Source organism: Nicotiana tomentosiformis, chromosome 9, assembly GCF_000390325.3.
Source record: "Nicotiana tomentosiformis chromosome 9, ASM39032v3, whole genome shotgun sequence".
Taxonomy (NCBI): domain Eukaryota; kingdom Viridiplantae; phylum Streptophyta; class Magnoliopsida; order Solanales; family Solanaceae; genus Nicotiana; species Nicotiana tomentosiformis.
Window position 1 is genome coordinate 11,681,529 of NC_090820.1, and position 17,036 is coordinate 11,698,564.

At 39.4% G+C, this 17,036-nt stretch overlaps 2 protein-coding genes across 2 annotated transcripts; one reads left to right on the forward strand and one right to left on the reverse strand.

Annotated features, from left to right (window-relative positions):
• Positions 1-5,457: 5,457 nt before the first annotated feature.
• Positions 5,458-5,817, reverse strand: LOC138898391 (uncharacterized). The gene has a single exon (XM_070184452.1). It carries the CDS (start codon positions 5,815-5,817, stop codon positions 5,458-5,460), a length of 360 nt encoding a protein of 119 aa, XP_070040553.1.
• A 2,241-nt stretch (positions 5,818-8,058) lies between these two features.
• On the forward strand, positions 8,059-13,537 carry LOC104106166 (armadillo repeat-containing protein LFR-like). The gene is made up of 8 exons (XM_009614658.4): positions 8,059-8,286; positions 10,879-11,048; positions 11,159-11,301; positions 11,429-11,685; positions 12,491-12,596; positions 12,675-12,813; positions 12,891-13,018; positions 13,101-13,537. Exons 1-8 carry the CDS (start codon positions 8,094-8,096, stop codon positions 13,354-13,356), a joined length of 1,392 nt encoding a protein of 463 aa, XP_009612953.1. The 5' UTR covers positions 8,059-8,093; the 3' UTR covers positions 13,357-13,537.
• The last annotated feature ends 3,499 nt before the right edge of the window (positions 13,538-17,036 follow it).

A 17,036-nucleotide genomic window follows, 5' to 3' on the forward strand; every position in this document is an offset into this window, starting at 1 on the left:
AGCTGCACGCTCATCATGTCCCTTATTTTCAATCTTTCTAGCGAGATCGACTACATCAGTGGAGGACAAAGTCTTTATCTGTAGGGCTACTGCAGTGTATAGATGACCAACCAACCCATCAACAAACCTCTGAACTCGAGCTTCATTGGTAGGCACTAAGTAAGGAGCATATCTCGCCAAATTACAAAACTTTGTGTTGTAGGTTGACACATCCATATCTGGAGTCTGAATCAATATCTCAAAGTCTCTAGCATATTTTTACCTCAGGCTATCTGGAAGAAAATGATCCATAAACAACTTACTGAGCTCGTCCCATATCAGTGGGGCTGCTCCTGCTGGCCTTCCTAGCAATATAGTTTCATACCATGTGTTAGCCATATCCTCTAGTTTGTATGCTGCGAGCTCCATGGCCCTCTCACTAGAACATCCTAGAGCATGCAATGCCTTTAGTGCCCCATCAAAGAAACTTTGAGGATCTGCTGAATTATCAGAACCTGTGAATTTTGGTGATTTCAATTTTAGGAACTCTTGTAGGGATACTTCCGTACTCCCGAAAGTTTGAGTCTATGGTTGTGTCTGAGGAGCTGAACTTCCACCCTGAGTAGGCACCAATGCCTCTAACACATTCAATAACCTTGCCACTGCGTCTGCAGGTAAGGCAACAGTAGGTACAACAGTTGGCACTGGTGATGGAGTATCCTGACCCCCCTGTTCTTGCACTTAATCTAGCATAGTAGCTTGAGGTTGAAACATGTTCCCAACTTCAGGTTGAGGAACATCATGTCTTCTAGTTTGATTAACCCCAACTTGATCGCCACCCCGGGTAGTACCACGTCCAGCACCACGTCCAGCAGATGAGGGTGTGAATGTCCTAGCCATCTGCGAAAGAAATACTCCAAAGTCAATCTCAAGTTATCTCAATGCACGATCAAAGAATTAAAGAAGGGAAAACATTCCTAGATGTTCGATAGCCTAAAGATCATAAGTATGGGCGCCTACATACCCATAAGCAAGACTCTACTAAACATTGCTCCATGACTCGGGACTTAAAGCCTAAGCTCTGATACCAACTTTTTCAAGACCCAATTTGGGATCATGACCGGCACTTAGGAGCAAGTGCCTCCAAGTAAGTCTCATCGATATTTTACAGAAAATCGGACAGAGTTTCCCATATTTTTGGACTATCCCAAAAATTTCCATATCTCAAATCAACAACCAAACACCCTAATATCAATCCAATCAACAATAACTTTATCAATTAACCCAAACAAATATCTACCATTAGTAGTCCACCCACTTATAACTAGAAATACTAATTTACCTCCAACTTTAATAATAAAGAGTGATACCCAACATAAGTCTATAATAACAAACGAATACTCACGACACTAAAAGAATGACTATGAAGAGACTCTAAGATTTCAAAGAAAAGATCATAACAATAAATAAAATCTCCGCCCACGCGAACAAGTGCGAGGCTCACCAAGAACTATCAACCTGTGCGCTCTAATTAATGACATTCTCGCCCGCGTCAACTACTGTCTCTGTAAAACAAAATTAGCGGAGAATGATTCGCTAGCTCAGTGAGTAATAACACTTAACCACAACCATTTTTAGTTGGGGACAAGTGAGAAAATATGCTAGTATATTAAATAAAAATATTATAAGAATGGCCTTTCAGAAACAATAAATAATTTTCATTCTCGTCATGTTTTTCATGTATTATAATTCAATTGACAATTCAGTAATAAGCTCGGTAGACACTGTATAAATGAACGGTATTTACATGAACGGATCATGTAATCGGTATAAATGTGGACTTCTTCGCAAGAAGTCAAATATAACAGTAGTCCCTACTCGAAGAAAATCAATAATGGTATGCTAGTTCTACCTTCCCACTAGCGAGGGCTATAACGGTAACCGGTGATTACAAGGTGCACCAGGTCTAACGAACCCGCCGTTAATTACGGGATCCTTCAATGTCTACTCCCATTTATACTTGCCTCTGTAATCCGTATATACTCGTAGAAAATATTTTAAAACAATATAGGGCATTTCGATTCTTATCAAATCATGAAATTTCATTTCGATAACAGTAAATTCAAGTAACGGTAAAATAGATCTAGTGACATCGGGACTATTAAAAACAACGGTAATCATCTCAAATTACTATTTCGGTATCATATCGAGTAAAAGACTTGTCCCGCATGCAACTCAAAATAATCGGTAACATATTCATCTTAAAAATCATGTATAAATAACGCAAGTTATAAAAATATAAATTGCGGTAAGATTACTACTTACAGTACTCGTATCGAGATACCAAATACTTCACCTCGAGCAATTCATACAACTTCCTTCAATCAATCTATAACCACATCAACATCGATCTCGTGTTAATTGCCTCATTTAGGCTAAATTCATCACTAATTTAGAATACCAGTCCTTTGAGTTTTATATTTTATCATCAATTCGCCGAATTATATTTACCCATGCTATGAGTAATTTAAATTAGTCCAAAATCTTTTAAATAAAAAGATATTTATGTAGTTTATTCTATGTATTGTTCAATTTCCTTAATCGTGTGCATAAGTTGAAACTGAAATAATATTATTGTCCATAATATTTTTTCTTAATTGGTACTTATCTTTTGTACTCAATACTAGACTTACCACATTCAAAGCCAAATTCAATATTGTCCATTGCAATACAGTTAAACACCAAAACTCAATCGTTGTACCCTAACTTAATTTACACCTAACAAAGATCATATATAATGAGACTAGTTTAAGTACAAATACATCAATACTCTTCTTTTTCCAAGTGAATTTATCCTACAATAGCATTGAGCCAAATTCCAATTGCATAATTTGCCTAGAATAACTCTTATTGGTATTAAATTTCTTATACCTTGTGAAACCCTTTAAATATATAAACTAAGATAAAAAAAATTACCAGAAGAAAAGAACCCAGATAAAAAATTCGAGTATTACCCGTAAGAGCCAGTACGTATTTAAAATTTCTCAAAGGTTTGGTTCCAGTCTCTTTCTTCTTCTTCTTCTCATTTGTTTCCTCTTACGGTTTTCTTTCTTTCTTTCTTAGTGTTTAGCTTCTGTTGTTTAGCAGCAACTTTGTTGTATCCCTTTTTTCCTTTTCTCGTTTCTCTTTCGAATGGGATTTTGCCCATTCTCCTATTATCTCTCTCTTTTTCAAAAAAGAAATTCTAGTTAAAGTCTTATATGCCCTTATTAATATATAGGGTATTACATATAGTTTTGGTGAAGATTTTCAAATCTTCAACTTCCACTCATAAATCATAATTTTTTGACTTTCACAAGCTTTTTCCCTAGAAAAACTATAACTCTCCAAGCATCTAACTTTTACAAACTTTTTTTCTAAGGGATCTTATAAATTAGCCAGCCAGATTCATTCTTTACTTTTTTTAATTGGTATACAACAACAACAACAACAACAACAACGACCCAATAAAATCCCACAAAGTCGGGTCCGGGGAGGGTAGTGTGTACGCAGACCTTACCCCTACCCCGATGGAGCAGAGAGTCTATTTCCGATAGACCCTCGGCTCCAATTCATCAGTAATGTCAGCAGAACCATAGAAATAATAATAGAAGTATAAAAACCATAAAATAGATGACATGCAATAACAATAACCAGTAATTAAGGTTCGAGCTATTATAAATAGAAAGGATAGTGTGGACTCAACATTAACCCCTAACCGTCTAAGATCACCCTATCAAACCCGCCTCACCCCCGGTATGAAGTAGAAAAAGCTCGACTACCCCCTAGCCTACAAGCCTAATGCTTGACCTCCAGATCTTCCTATCGAGGGTCATGTCCTCGAAAATCTTCAATCGTGCCATGTACTGCCTGATCACCTCACCCCAATACTTCTTAGGTCGCCCTCTACCTCTTCTCGTACCCACCAAAGCCAACCGCTCACACCTCCTCACAGGGGCATCAAGGCTTCTTCTCCGCATGTGCCCGAACCATCTGAGCCTTGCTTCCCGCATCTTGTCATCCACAGGGGCCACGCCCCCTTCTCCTGAATATCCTCATTCCTAATCTTATCCGTCCTAGTATACCCGCACATCCGCCTCAACATCCTCATCTCTGCTACCTTCATCTTCTGGATATGAGAGTTCTTGACCGGCCAACACTCTTCCCCATACAACATGGTTGTCTAACCATAGCTCTATAAAACTTACCTTTGAGTATCGGTGGTACTTTTTTGTCACACAGGACTCTAGGTGCTAGTCTCCATTTCATCTAGCCTATCCCTATACGGTGACTGACGTCCTCGTCGATCTCTTCACCCCCCTGGATAACCGATCTAAGGTACTTGAAACTACCTCTCTTGGGGATGACCTGTGATCCAAGCCTCACGTCCCTGCCTACTTCCCTTGACTCAGCGCTGAACTTACACTCCAGGTACTCTGTCTTAGTCCTGCTCAACTTGAAACCCTTAGACTCAAGGGCCTGCCTCCAATCTCTCGTTAACACCGTCTCACGTCTCATCAATTAGGACTATGTCATCAGCGAATAACATACAGCATGGCACATCCCCTTGAATATAGTTTGTCAATGCATCCATCACCAATGCAAATAAGAACGGGCTAAGCGCATAGCCTTGGTGTAATCCCATAACAACCGGTAAATGCTCTAAGTCACCTCCCACAGTCCTAACCTTAGTCTTATCTCCATCATACATGTCCTTGATCGCTCTGATGTAAGCTACCGACACACCCTTTGCCTCAAGACATCTCCAGAGCACCTCCCTAGGACCTTGTCATATGATTTCTCCAAGTCGATAAACACCATGTGTAGATCCTGCTTCTTATTCCTGTACTGTTCCACCAACCTCCTAATAAGGTGGATAGATTCTGTAGTCGAGCGACCCAGCATGAACCCAAACTGGTTTCGGATATAGACACCATCTTCCTTACCCTCACCTCTACCACCCTCTCCCAAACTTTCATGGTATGACTTAGTAACTTGATACCCCTATAATTGTTACAACACTGGATATCACCTTTGTTCTTGTACAACGGTATCATTTTACTCCACCTCCACTCATCTGGCATCCTCTTCGTCCTAAAAAATTCATTGAACAGCCCGGTTAGCCACTACAAGCCTGCTCTACCCACACACTTCCAAAACTCAACCGGGATTTCGTCTGGCCCGGGCGCTTTACCCCTACTCATCTTACGCAAAGCCCATGCGAACTTCTCCACCTTAATGCGCCTGCAATACCTAAAGTCTCGGAGACTCTCCGAATGCCCCAAATCCCCTAGCACTATATCCCGGCCCCATCTTTATTTAGAAGATCATGAAAATACGTCTGCCATCTCTGCTTAATCTGGGACTCCCTTATCAATACTCTACCATCCTCGTCTTTGATGCACCTTACTTAGTCCAGATCCCGAGCCTTCCTCTCTCTCACCTTAGCCAGCCGAAACAACTTCTTATCCCCGCCTTTTCCCCCAATTCCTCGTACAAGCAACCAAACGCTGCATTCTTAGCCTCCATGACCGCCAGCTTTGTCTCCTTCCTCGCTACCTTGTACCTCTCTCTATTCTCTATCCTCTCCTCCTCGCTTGTGCTCCCTGCCAACTTCATATATGCTAACTTCTTCGCTTCCACTTTGACTTGGACTATGTCATTCAACCACCAGTCGCCTTGGTGCCTGCCAGAGTAACCCTTAGATATCCCTAGCACCTCTCTCGCTACCTCCCTAACATAGTTCGCCGTCGTTGACCACATAACGCTCGTGTCCCCACTACTCATCCAGGCTCCCATAACTGATAGCCTCCCCTTCAACTCCTGGGCTTTATCCTTAGTTAAGGCTCCCTATATAATCCTCAGTCGACCATGAGCATGCCTCTTCTTCCTCCTTATTATAATACTGACGTTCATTACTAAGAGTCTATGCTGAGTTGTGAGGGTATCGCCTGGGATAATCTTGCAATCCTTGCACAACCCTTTATCATACCTTCTGAGGATGAGGTAATCAATCTGGGTCTTCACTACTGAACTTTGGAAAGTTACCAAATGCTCCCCCCTCTTCAGAAAAGTAGAGTTTGCAATCACCAGCTCAAAGGCCTTAGCGAAATCTAACAGCGAGGTACCTCATCTGTTCCTATCCCCAAGGTCGAAGCCACCATGCACCTCGCCATAGACATCAACAGCCGATCCAATATGGCCATTGAAATCCCCTCCTATAAATAACCTCTCAGCAGGTGGAATACTATGCACAATCTCATCCAAAACCTCCCAGAAACGCCTTTTAACCTCCTTATCCAAGCACGCTTGCGCGCGTAAGCGCTAAGGACATTGATGGTGCACTCACCAATCACCAACTTAATAAATATTAGTCTATCATTCACTTGCCTAACCTCAACCACAGACTCTCTAAGATCCCTATCCACCAAGATACCTACTCCATTCTTACCCTTCGCAAGCCTAGAGTACCACAACTTATACTCGTCTGCATTCCTCGCCTTTGACCCTACCCACCTAGTCTCCTAGACACAAGCTATATTGGCCTTCCTCTTCTAGAGAATCTTCGCCAACTTAATAGACTTACCCGTCAATGTGCCTATGTTCCACGATCCAATCCTCAACCTACAAGCTCCCTTTTTCCCTTTACCCTCCCTGCCTCTCGTCCCACCCCCTGACCCCTCCCCACTCCCTTCCCACCCCCGAGGACATGAACTTACTCTACCATCCCAGACCACAACCACTGTACCTGCTACATACTATGAAAAATCACTCACACAGAATAGGACCCGACTATAAGATAATAAGTAGCCTCTACAAGTACGCAAATAATATGCTTAAACTAATGCTAACTAAATTTCCACAATTTAACTATCACAAAGAGAGGGACATGAAAGCGGGAGGTACTAACTCCCGATGGAAAGAACCTGGAGATATTACTTGGTGCACACCCGAGGTCACAAAATCCGCCGTGCTTCTTCCAACTCTCACCAACCTTTGCAAACACCAGTTGGTGATGCTCCGCTCTGCTTGCCCGTACACCTCGCGCTCGTCTCGATAGCTGCAACTAGTTCCCTAAAAAATTACACACAACCACCACGAAAACAATAGGGGGGGTATCATCCTGTCGCGGGGGTAGACCTGGACAAACACGAAGGGGGGGGGACAACAAGGGAGGTCGCTGGCGGGGATGCTAGGGTTTTGGGACTGAAATTTGGGCACAAGAAACTTTGGGAAAATGAGCAGTAGGGAAAGAGGGTCGGGCTTAGGGGGATAAGAGAGAAGGAGGGAGAGAGGAGAAGAAATACAGAGGAGATGCGATTGGGGTCGCCGGCCAGAAATTTCTGGCGGTGACTGACGCTGGGCAGACGCGTCACAGAGACAGAGGGAAGAGAGAGAAGGGATGAGGAAGAGAGAGGAGAGATGGAGGAGAGATGTGGAGGGAGGGAGAGAGGATGGCTTACCTGTGGTTGCCGACAGTCACGCCGGTGGAATTACAGTAGATAGATAGAAGAGAGAACTAGCGGGGAGAGAGAAAGCGATGAGAGAGAAAGAGCCGTTTGGAGAGCAAATTACTAAAGGAAACCCTTTTTTTTTAAATTGGTATATACATAGATTATATATTTATTATACACATTTTTACATATATATTATATGATTTAATTTAAACGGTTTGGAGACGACTATTTGGGTTCAATTTTTGAAGAATTAACTTAAATAACCGCCTACCCAAGCGCTTAAACTTACAATAGTCGGCAGATGTATAATATATATATAATCTATGTATAATTTATGTATACTGGCTAGAAAAAGTAAATAGTGAATTCGACCGGCTATTTATTTTTCTTTTCTTTCTAACTTCAACTACAACTTCGTCCTCAAGGCCCAATAATACATTTTTCAGTTGACGAGGGTTTGAAATTGGCCCATATCCTATACTTAAGTCCATGGGCTCTAACTTGGGCCAAGTAAAATACTAAGCCCATAGTTCTAGTAAGATCCGAAACCTGACTTCCTCGTACCAAGTTCTTTGACTTTTCCGTTTTCACAGTTGGAACAACGTAGGAGAAAAGAGAATGCAGAAAAGAGAGCAATCGAAGCTAAGCGGATCAACGGGTGGCTCCGCCGCACCGCCGGCGAAAAGGGGTCGGCCGTTTGGAAGCGGAGGCAGCAACGCTGCCGCTGCAGCCGCGGCGGCTGCAGCAGCTGACTCAGCAGCTCCTTCAACACTCCTCGGCCCTTCCCTGCAAGTCCACTCTGCTTTCGCTGGTTAGTCCCAACGATCTTGCTCATATATATGGAGTACTGAACTTTGAATACATTATCCATGAATTTTTATTGGTGTAAAAAGTTGTAAAAGGGATCGAGGCTATGTGAATTTTCTATCTGGGGATTATAAATGAAGCTTCTTGATGCTTTTTCAAGTTTAAATTTTTATTAGATTAAATAAAGTTTTGGGCTTTCTTGTTGTGAATTGTAAATCCTATCAGCCTTTTTGAGCTTAGGGATTTGAAATATAACGGTGAAGGTTGATGTTGTTTGATTGGAATGTGTCTGTAAAGAGAATGGACCTAAGATGTGAGGATTGCCTAAGACCATATAAGGAGACAACAGACCATTCCCACAACAATGCGGGACACTGCTAGACATTTAGAGCATGGACAATGGAAGTCCAACATTAGGTAACCCAAGAATTAGTATGGGTCTGGCTCTTCTAGTGTGTAAAGTTCGAAATTGAACAACGAAAATTTGGAGAGAAAATGGAGCAAACTTGAAGCTCAAGAGAATTTCATTCCACTTGATAATTAACAATCTGGAACTTTCAGCCCATAAATAGAAAGCAATGTGAATAAAGCTTCTCAGACGTACGTAATAATAGGAAAATATTACACTCTTGGGTGATAAATTAGTTTGATAAATAAACGATGACGTCACTTTGCAATTTGAATGGTTTAATGACATTTGCGAAAGTGATTTAAGTTGAATAATGTCAAACATTTCGGGACGTCCCAAAACTATTAGAGTGCCATGTAAATTGGGATGGAAGGAGTAGTAATTGGTGGGTATTACATCTTTTCATTTGAAGGTAATGTTCCAATTGACCCAGTTCCTACTGGATCATTGCAGTTTCAGTTTCGGCTGATGGGCCGAATAAGTTTCTTTTTCTTTTTTCCAAAGGTCTAAAGAAGCCATGACAGTATATGATCATCACCGACAAATTCTTTGAAGCCATATGTTCTGACACATGATGAGCTTCTTGTCTGGGATGTGATCTAGATTGTCCCAAATCGAGTGTGATACGAAGAATCTCATCATTGTGTCTCCAACAATTTTCTTACCCCTCTTTACTTCGTAAAGTTTCACAAATCTGTAGCGTCACCTAGGGACAAAAGGACGAACTCACTCTTCATTGAAGTCTTGAAACTTGGGAATGATTTTTCTTTTACTTGCTTTGCCCGTTTAATATTTGTTCTCCGAAATAAAAGGGTTCTTTTACTTTTTGTTTTTATTTACAAAAGGATATAGGGTATTAATAAGGTTTCATAAAATTGAAAACATGGAGAGTCCAAATTGTTATGACCAGCCGATTTGAGCCGAAAATGGAATGCAAAATCGTTCTACTTGTAAGAGGGGATGCTACATGTTGCATTGTGTGACCATCTCATTTAAAAGCTTAAGCTATTACAGAGAGCTAAGTTGCTCGGACTCTTCACTTTCAGTGCCGCACCCGTGTCGACACGACGTGGGTGTGAGTATGGGTGTGGGATCCGTGTCGGATCTGGTCAACTGATTTTGGGTACTTTGACCAAAATCAACGTAGAAATTTGGGACAGATACAATGATTTTTGAAAACAAATCAAAAGGTAGGGTGATATGGAAGAAAATGAAATACCTTGTATATATAAATTTCTATGTCAGTCCTTTTCCTTTTATCTCCTTCTAAAATTCTACTCTTGTTCAATATTTTCTCCTTCTCGGAATACCTTGTAAGTTTTTCACATAATGTCTCATAACTTAGACATATTTTTATAACTCTATTTTTAAATAATTAAATTATTTTTAGCCGAATCCCCGCACCCGTATCCGTACCTGGATCCGTACCCCCGAATCTGTAAATTTAGATCATGAAGGATCTGACCTCTAGATCCGCACCCGTATCGGACACCCGCACCCGAGTCCGAGCAACTTAGACAGAGAACACACTTTTATTTACTTAATTATGTCTCAATACGTCTCCTCATGTGCGGGGCCTGATTCTTTTTCTTGGGCCAAACACGTGAAAATTCTTTTTTATAATTGATGGCAGTGAGACTCGAATGACCTTTGCCTGCTCTGATACCATGTTGAAGTGTGTTACGATCTCATATAAAAGCTTAAGTTGCTAGAGATAGCACACCTTTATGTACTTAATTATGTCTCAACACTATAAATCTTGAAGCACATGATTTGACTGCATTGATTACTTACTCATTTAGATTCAATTATGGGAGTGAATGGACTGAGTACTGACATTGTGTACTGATATATGATTCTATGATCACCAAACTAGGTATAGAACAAAGTAAAAGAGTAATGCGTATAATTTGCATGTGTAAGAAGGAAGGTATTTGCTTTTCATATATTCAACCCAAGCCAAGGGAACCGGATTGTTTTTAATCTCAACTAACTATATAGCTAAAATTCCTTCAAGATTTATATAAGAGGATGTTCGTACTGAAAAATTGACTTACATGTTGAATTTGAGAAAAGATTAGATGCATTTATTTTTGATAAGGCTATGGAAATAGGATGATGCCAGCCTCTTTATTCTATGCATTGCTTATTATTTATTTTTCTTAAAATTTTGTTTTACTTTACCAGAACAGAATAATAAAAGGATTGTTCTGGCACTTCAAAGTGGATTAAAGGGTGAGCTGACATGGGCACTAAATACCCTCACTTTGCTATCATTCAAGGAGAAAGATGACATCCGCAAGGATGCGACTCCTCTTGCCAAAATTCCTGGATTGCTTGATGCTTTGCTTCAAGTTGTATGTTTCTTGATATCTACCACACAACGTGTGATTCCCATGTAACTTCTATTTTTTCTTTACTATTTATTTTATTATCATGCCAATAATGTCAATATTCTGTTAAACAGATAGATGATTGGCGTGATATAGCCTTACCAAGGGTACTTGTAAAGGCACCTCGTGTGCGGCTTTTGGGTGCAAATTCAGCTGTTACTGGATTTGGAATTGGATATGAAGCATTGAACTTGAATGAATCTGTACCTAATCCTAGGTAACTCAGGATGGTTTCAATCTCCTGGTCTCTTCTTTTATATGCCTTTATTACTTTAAATTTTTTTTTACGTTCTTTATTTCCAGCGCATGAGACCTCTGTAACTGTTTGTAATACGTGATAACAGCACTGGTTCTGGAGCTGCCAACAGAGATTCATCTGTTCCGAAGAGTAATACCAAGTCTCGCCCTGTGGGTTGGTGGTTTGAGGAAGATGGCCTATTTAATTTGGATGAGGAGGGGCGAGCTGAAAAGCAGCAGTGCGCTGTTGCTGCTTCAAACATTCTCCGCAACTTCTCTTTTATGCCCGATAATGAAGTCATAATGGGCCAACATAGACATTGCTTAGAAACTCTATTCCAATGTCTGGCAGATTATGTTACAGGTGTGAAAGAAGCTCTGTTTAATATTTATGGTCTTTGTGTTGTGCTTACAAGCTTGATATCTGTGAAGTGGCACATTTTTATTATGGAAAGTTATAATGTTTGCCATATGTGGTATCTGGTACTTTTTTTCTTAAGTTGCCTTCATGGTTATAATTTGGCTAGATTTTGATATTGTCTTTCTTGATGAGTTGATGTCTCCAATTGACCTGCTAAGCCAATGAATATTCCGGGTTTAATTTCTCTCATTGAAGTGGAAATTATGCCTTGTGTCTCCATTGAAAACCTATCCAAACCTTTCAAACATATTCCAGTCCGCGATATAGGTTTTGTACCTGGTAGTCAGTCTCTCTCTCTCTCTCACACACACACTCATATCAACCTATTGGATGTACTCATGCAGTTTTAGTTGATACTTTCAATGTAAAACTTGAATATAATGTTGCTCTACTAGCTTGGTGAAGTCTAAAGAAATGGCTTGGAATCCATTAGAAGAGTCAGTCCATTGTGTAACACATTGACTTTAGTGTACCTGCCTGGCTATTTTTATTATTCCTAGTCTCCAATGATGTCTTGACTGATTCCATAATTCGATAGACTTTACATTCATCCTGCATCCCAATGCCCCTCCTGCCCTATAAAAGAACCCCTTAAAAAAAGAAGATCAAATTAGATAAGTCCTACTCTGCACAGAGAAGAATATGTTAAAATGCGGTTCTCTTAACCTGAATGTTAAGTGTTCTCTGTAATTTTCTTTTGATCATGCTTCTTATGCTTTTTGTCATCTTTGGATTCTTATGTTAACAGAGGATGAAGAACTTGTCACAAATGCCCTCGAGACAATAGTGAATATAGGTCCTTTGATAGATCTCCGGATCTTCAGTTCCTCGAAACCTTCTTTTATCAAAATAACGTAAGTTTGTGACTTTGTACTTGTTATTTCAGTTATTGTATGTCAAAATTGTAATTGAGTTTCTCGATCCTTATCCAGGGAGAAACGTGCAGTCCAGGCTCTCATGGGAGTGTTGGGATCTGCTGTCAAGGCCTGGCATTGTGCTGCAGCTGAATTAATTGGTCGTGTTATAATAAATCCTGATAATGAACCTTTCCTACTTCCTTCTGCTTCGCAGGTTGATGTCCTTCCTTTTTGACAGATGTACTATGTGAATATTCAATAAACCCATTGACCTTAATTTGTGCATTGCAGATATATAAACGTTTAGTTGATATCATGAGCCAACCTGCTACTGATGCTCAAGCAGCTGCTGTTGGTGCATTATATAACCTTGCCGAAATAAATATGGACTGCCGTTTGAAGCTGGCTAGTGAACGATGGTAAGACAGGCAAACTGACCTAGTCACAATATCTTTATTGATTTTTACATTTAAATGACTTATCCACTAAATTGAACTTCAGGGCTATCGATAGACTGTTGAAAGTTATTAAGATGCCACATCCGGTGCCAGAAGTGTGCAGGAAAGCGGCAACTATTTTAGAAAACCTTGTATCAGAGCCACAGAACAAGCCTCTTCTACTAGTGTATGAAAATGCATTTGCAGAGATGCTTTTTGGTGACCCAAGATACTCGGACATATTTTCCAGAATACTATACGAACTAACATCACGACCAAGCAACAAAGCGGCATCAGCCCGAGGGATCTGGGGCATGTAATGTCATAACACACAAGGTACCTTATTTCATGATATTTCAGCTGACATATGTTGTTGTACATACATTTAAATGTGATTAGTTGAGCAAACTTTTGGACATTAAAAGTACTGGTTACTTGTAATAGTAAACATGAATTCACCTCAAAAATGCAAAATATATGTTACTATAGGCTTACCAATTCTGTCCTTGATTTATTGAAGCTATAAGAACCTTGCATTACTGTTACTTGCAAACATAAAAATATTCTTGCAGTACTGTTCTTTCTCCATAGCAGATATCTAAAGATAATGGATTTCTTTCGCTTGGTGCTTCGAATTTTCTGGTAAGATTTTTAACCCTTCAACCAAGGGCATAACAGATGAGCTATTTGAACAATGAATTCAAACATTATGATATTAATTCAAGTATCTCTGATTGAATCTAAACAACAGGGACAAAATCTACCATTTAACATAAGTCCCATCAGAGTTTCGAATATCATTCCATTAATGTCAAATCAATATCCATATAATTGTCCTCTTCAAACTCCAAGTTTGCATAATAAATCACACTACTTGTACCATGGAGTGGTAGGATGGTTGTGATCTCTCACTTTTGAAGTGAGTTCTTGGGTTCGTGTCCTTGGAATAAAGAACTTCTTGGTGAGACCGTTTTTACCCTCTTAGTGGGTTTACCTGACGTGAATCTCATTAGTTGGTCAGTAAAGAAAAGGGCAATTCGGTGCACTAAGTTCCCGTTATGCGCGGGGTTCAGGGAAGGGCCAGACCACAAGGGTTTATTATACGCAGCCTTACCCTACATTTTTGCAAAAGGTTGTTTCCACGACTTGAACCTGAGACCTACTGGTCAAATGGCAGCAACTTTACCAGTTAGGCCAAGATTCCCCGTCAGTGAATTTCTAAAAGCGCACACCTCCATTGGAACGCTTCAAACTCCAAGTTTACAACTTTGCATGATATTACGTTCCCACATCGGTAAAACGCAAGAGAGATGCTGGGTATATAAGTTAAAAAAAAAGACTCCAGTGACGCGTTTTAAAACTGTGCGGGCCTAGGTCCAAAACGGACAATATCACTAGCGGGATGGATGGTTACATATGGTATCAGAGCCACTCTTGTGTCAGCCTTACCGCTGGTGGGTCATAGTTCAACTGAGTTTAGGCAAAAATTCTTGTTAGGTGGGGCAAACCTCAATGCTGAGTCTAGGGAAATCTCATGCGGTAGGGCAAACCTCAGCGAGGACACTGGGTCATAAGATGGGGGTGTATGTAACACTCCAGTCTTTAGATAAAGTCCCCCATCGGCAAAATACAAGAAGAATGTTGGGTATATAAGTTAACAAGCCTTAGACCCTACTGACGCGTTTTAAAGCCGTACGGGTTTAAGCCCAAAGCGGACAATATCACTAGCGGGTTACTACAGATAGTATTAGAGTTTTTGTCAGCCTTGCCGATGGTGGGTCAGAGTTCAACTGAGTTTAAGGTAATCCCGGTTAGGTGGGACAAACCTTAGTGCTGAGTCTGGCGAATCCCATGCGGTGGGGCAAATCTCAGCGAGGACGCTGAGTCCATAAGAGGGGGTGTATATAACATCCCAGACTTTAGACAGAATCCCAAATCGACAAAACACAAGATACTAAATTAACAAGCCTTAGACCCTAGTGACACGTTTTAAAACCGTGCAGGTTTAGGCCCAAAGCAGACAGTATCACTAAAGTACGGTAAAAGAACCAGAATCAGTACAAAATTATTAATTAAATTGCATATATTTCTCATTGAAATTTAAGAAGTGCATTTTGAAATAGAGGCAGATTTATATAATACCAACATCATTTCTCATTGAAATATATATATTTCTTCTTCTTCTTCTTCCTTTACTAAAGGATCTTTAAAATGGATCATGGAGATTGTGATGGTCTTCACATAGAGGAATTGCAGTGCAACAACTTTGTCATCATAGTAAGAAAAAAGGGCAGCCCGGTGCATTAAGCTCCCGCTATGTACGGGGTCCGGGGAAGGGCCAGACCATAAGGGTCTATTGTACGCAGCCTTACCCTGCATTTCTGCAAAATGCTGTTTTCACGGCTTGAACCCGCGACGTCCTCTGATCACATGAGGACAACTTTATCAGTTACGCCAAGGCTCCCTTCAACTTTCTCATCATAGTGAGAAACAAAAATTTGGGCTACTTCTCCTCCTCCCTTTTCTTCCCACAGGGATCCATCTTGTTTGCCAGCTGGACCAACTTTGACCATATCCATAGTTTTCTTGCTTCTGATCAATTGAGAGTAGTTGAAATAGCAAGTTATATAATGATGTTTTTAACTTATAAGAAGTTTTTGAGTCGCATATATACTAGTTTTGGAGCCGTTTCAGCTAGCCTCACACATTGGCATTCGTATATTAAATCTTGAAATAGGAATCTGACGCTTAGGTTCTCTCTCAAAATGTATTCCTATTGATTTAATGAAAACATTATCTAGTCCAAGATATGAGGAAGCTTGGGGAGAAATTTAAGGCTAATGTTTTAAAGAGTTTTATTTTTGTGTATTGACACAGAGAATTTTTATATTATCAGGTTAACTTGAGATAGTTCTTCATATTAAATGTGATATGCTAATATAGAAAATAGAGTAATTAGTTGCTATAACTAATTGAATTGCATTGATAGTGTAACTAATTATTTTTTCTCTCATAACACTTCGATATTTGTTGTCGAAGAATTATGCACTCTTATGCCTTAGGCCCCCAAATTTGGGGGGTCTCATTTTTTAGAAATAATAGGTTTATGGATATTTAAAAAATAATAATATTTAGTATTTTTAATACAAAAAGTAAATTTTTTCATATAAAGTAAATAATGTTATAAGAAAAATCAAATTATGGTGGATGTCTACTCTTCCTCCATGATCTTCTCAAATGCTTAATGACATATTCAATAACATATTTCTATGCTTAATGACATATTTTTCTTCACTTTTCATGCCTATATAAAGGCCTTGTAATAGATAGGAAAATACACACAATTGAAGAAGAAAATCTCTTCCTTCTCTCTATCTCTATTTCTTGTTCATGTTTTACTAAATTGCTTTTATTTCATAACAATATGCCTTGTTCATGTTTTACTAAGTTGCTTTTATTTCATAACACGTTATCAGCACGAATTGCTCATTTCATGATCTTCTATGTCAAGACTATGTAAATTATAAGCAGGCAATGAGATCAAGTACTTTGAAAAATATTCTTGGATGATAATACAAAGATAAGTTTTACATCCATCTAAACCCATTCATATTTTCATATCTTTGCATTAACTTTATGTGCAGTGTTTAGTAAAAATATTTTTTTCAATTGTATCCAGTGAAATAAAGAACTGGAAAGGTATGTCTTTATTTGCTACATCTCTTATAGGACAAAGATAATATTCCAACGTATATATATGTTCTGACCTTTTACATACTATGATAGATAACTATTAAGGTAATTTAGTAATAATATTTTTACCATCACATGATGTATTTCATTGAAAGCAAAATTATCAAATATGTAAGTAATTTTACAGTACCTTGCAAATTTGGCATTCGAATATATAATCAATATAAACTCATTATAGTTATAATTTATAATAGTCACAGTTATGCATTAAGTCTTAAATATTTTTGCTGGAAACATAAGGCCCATT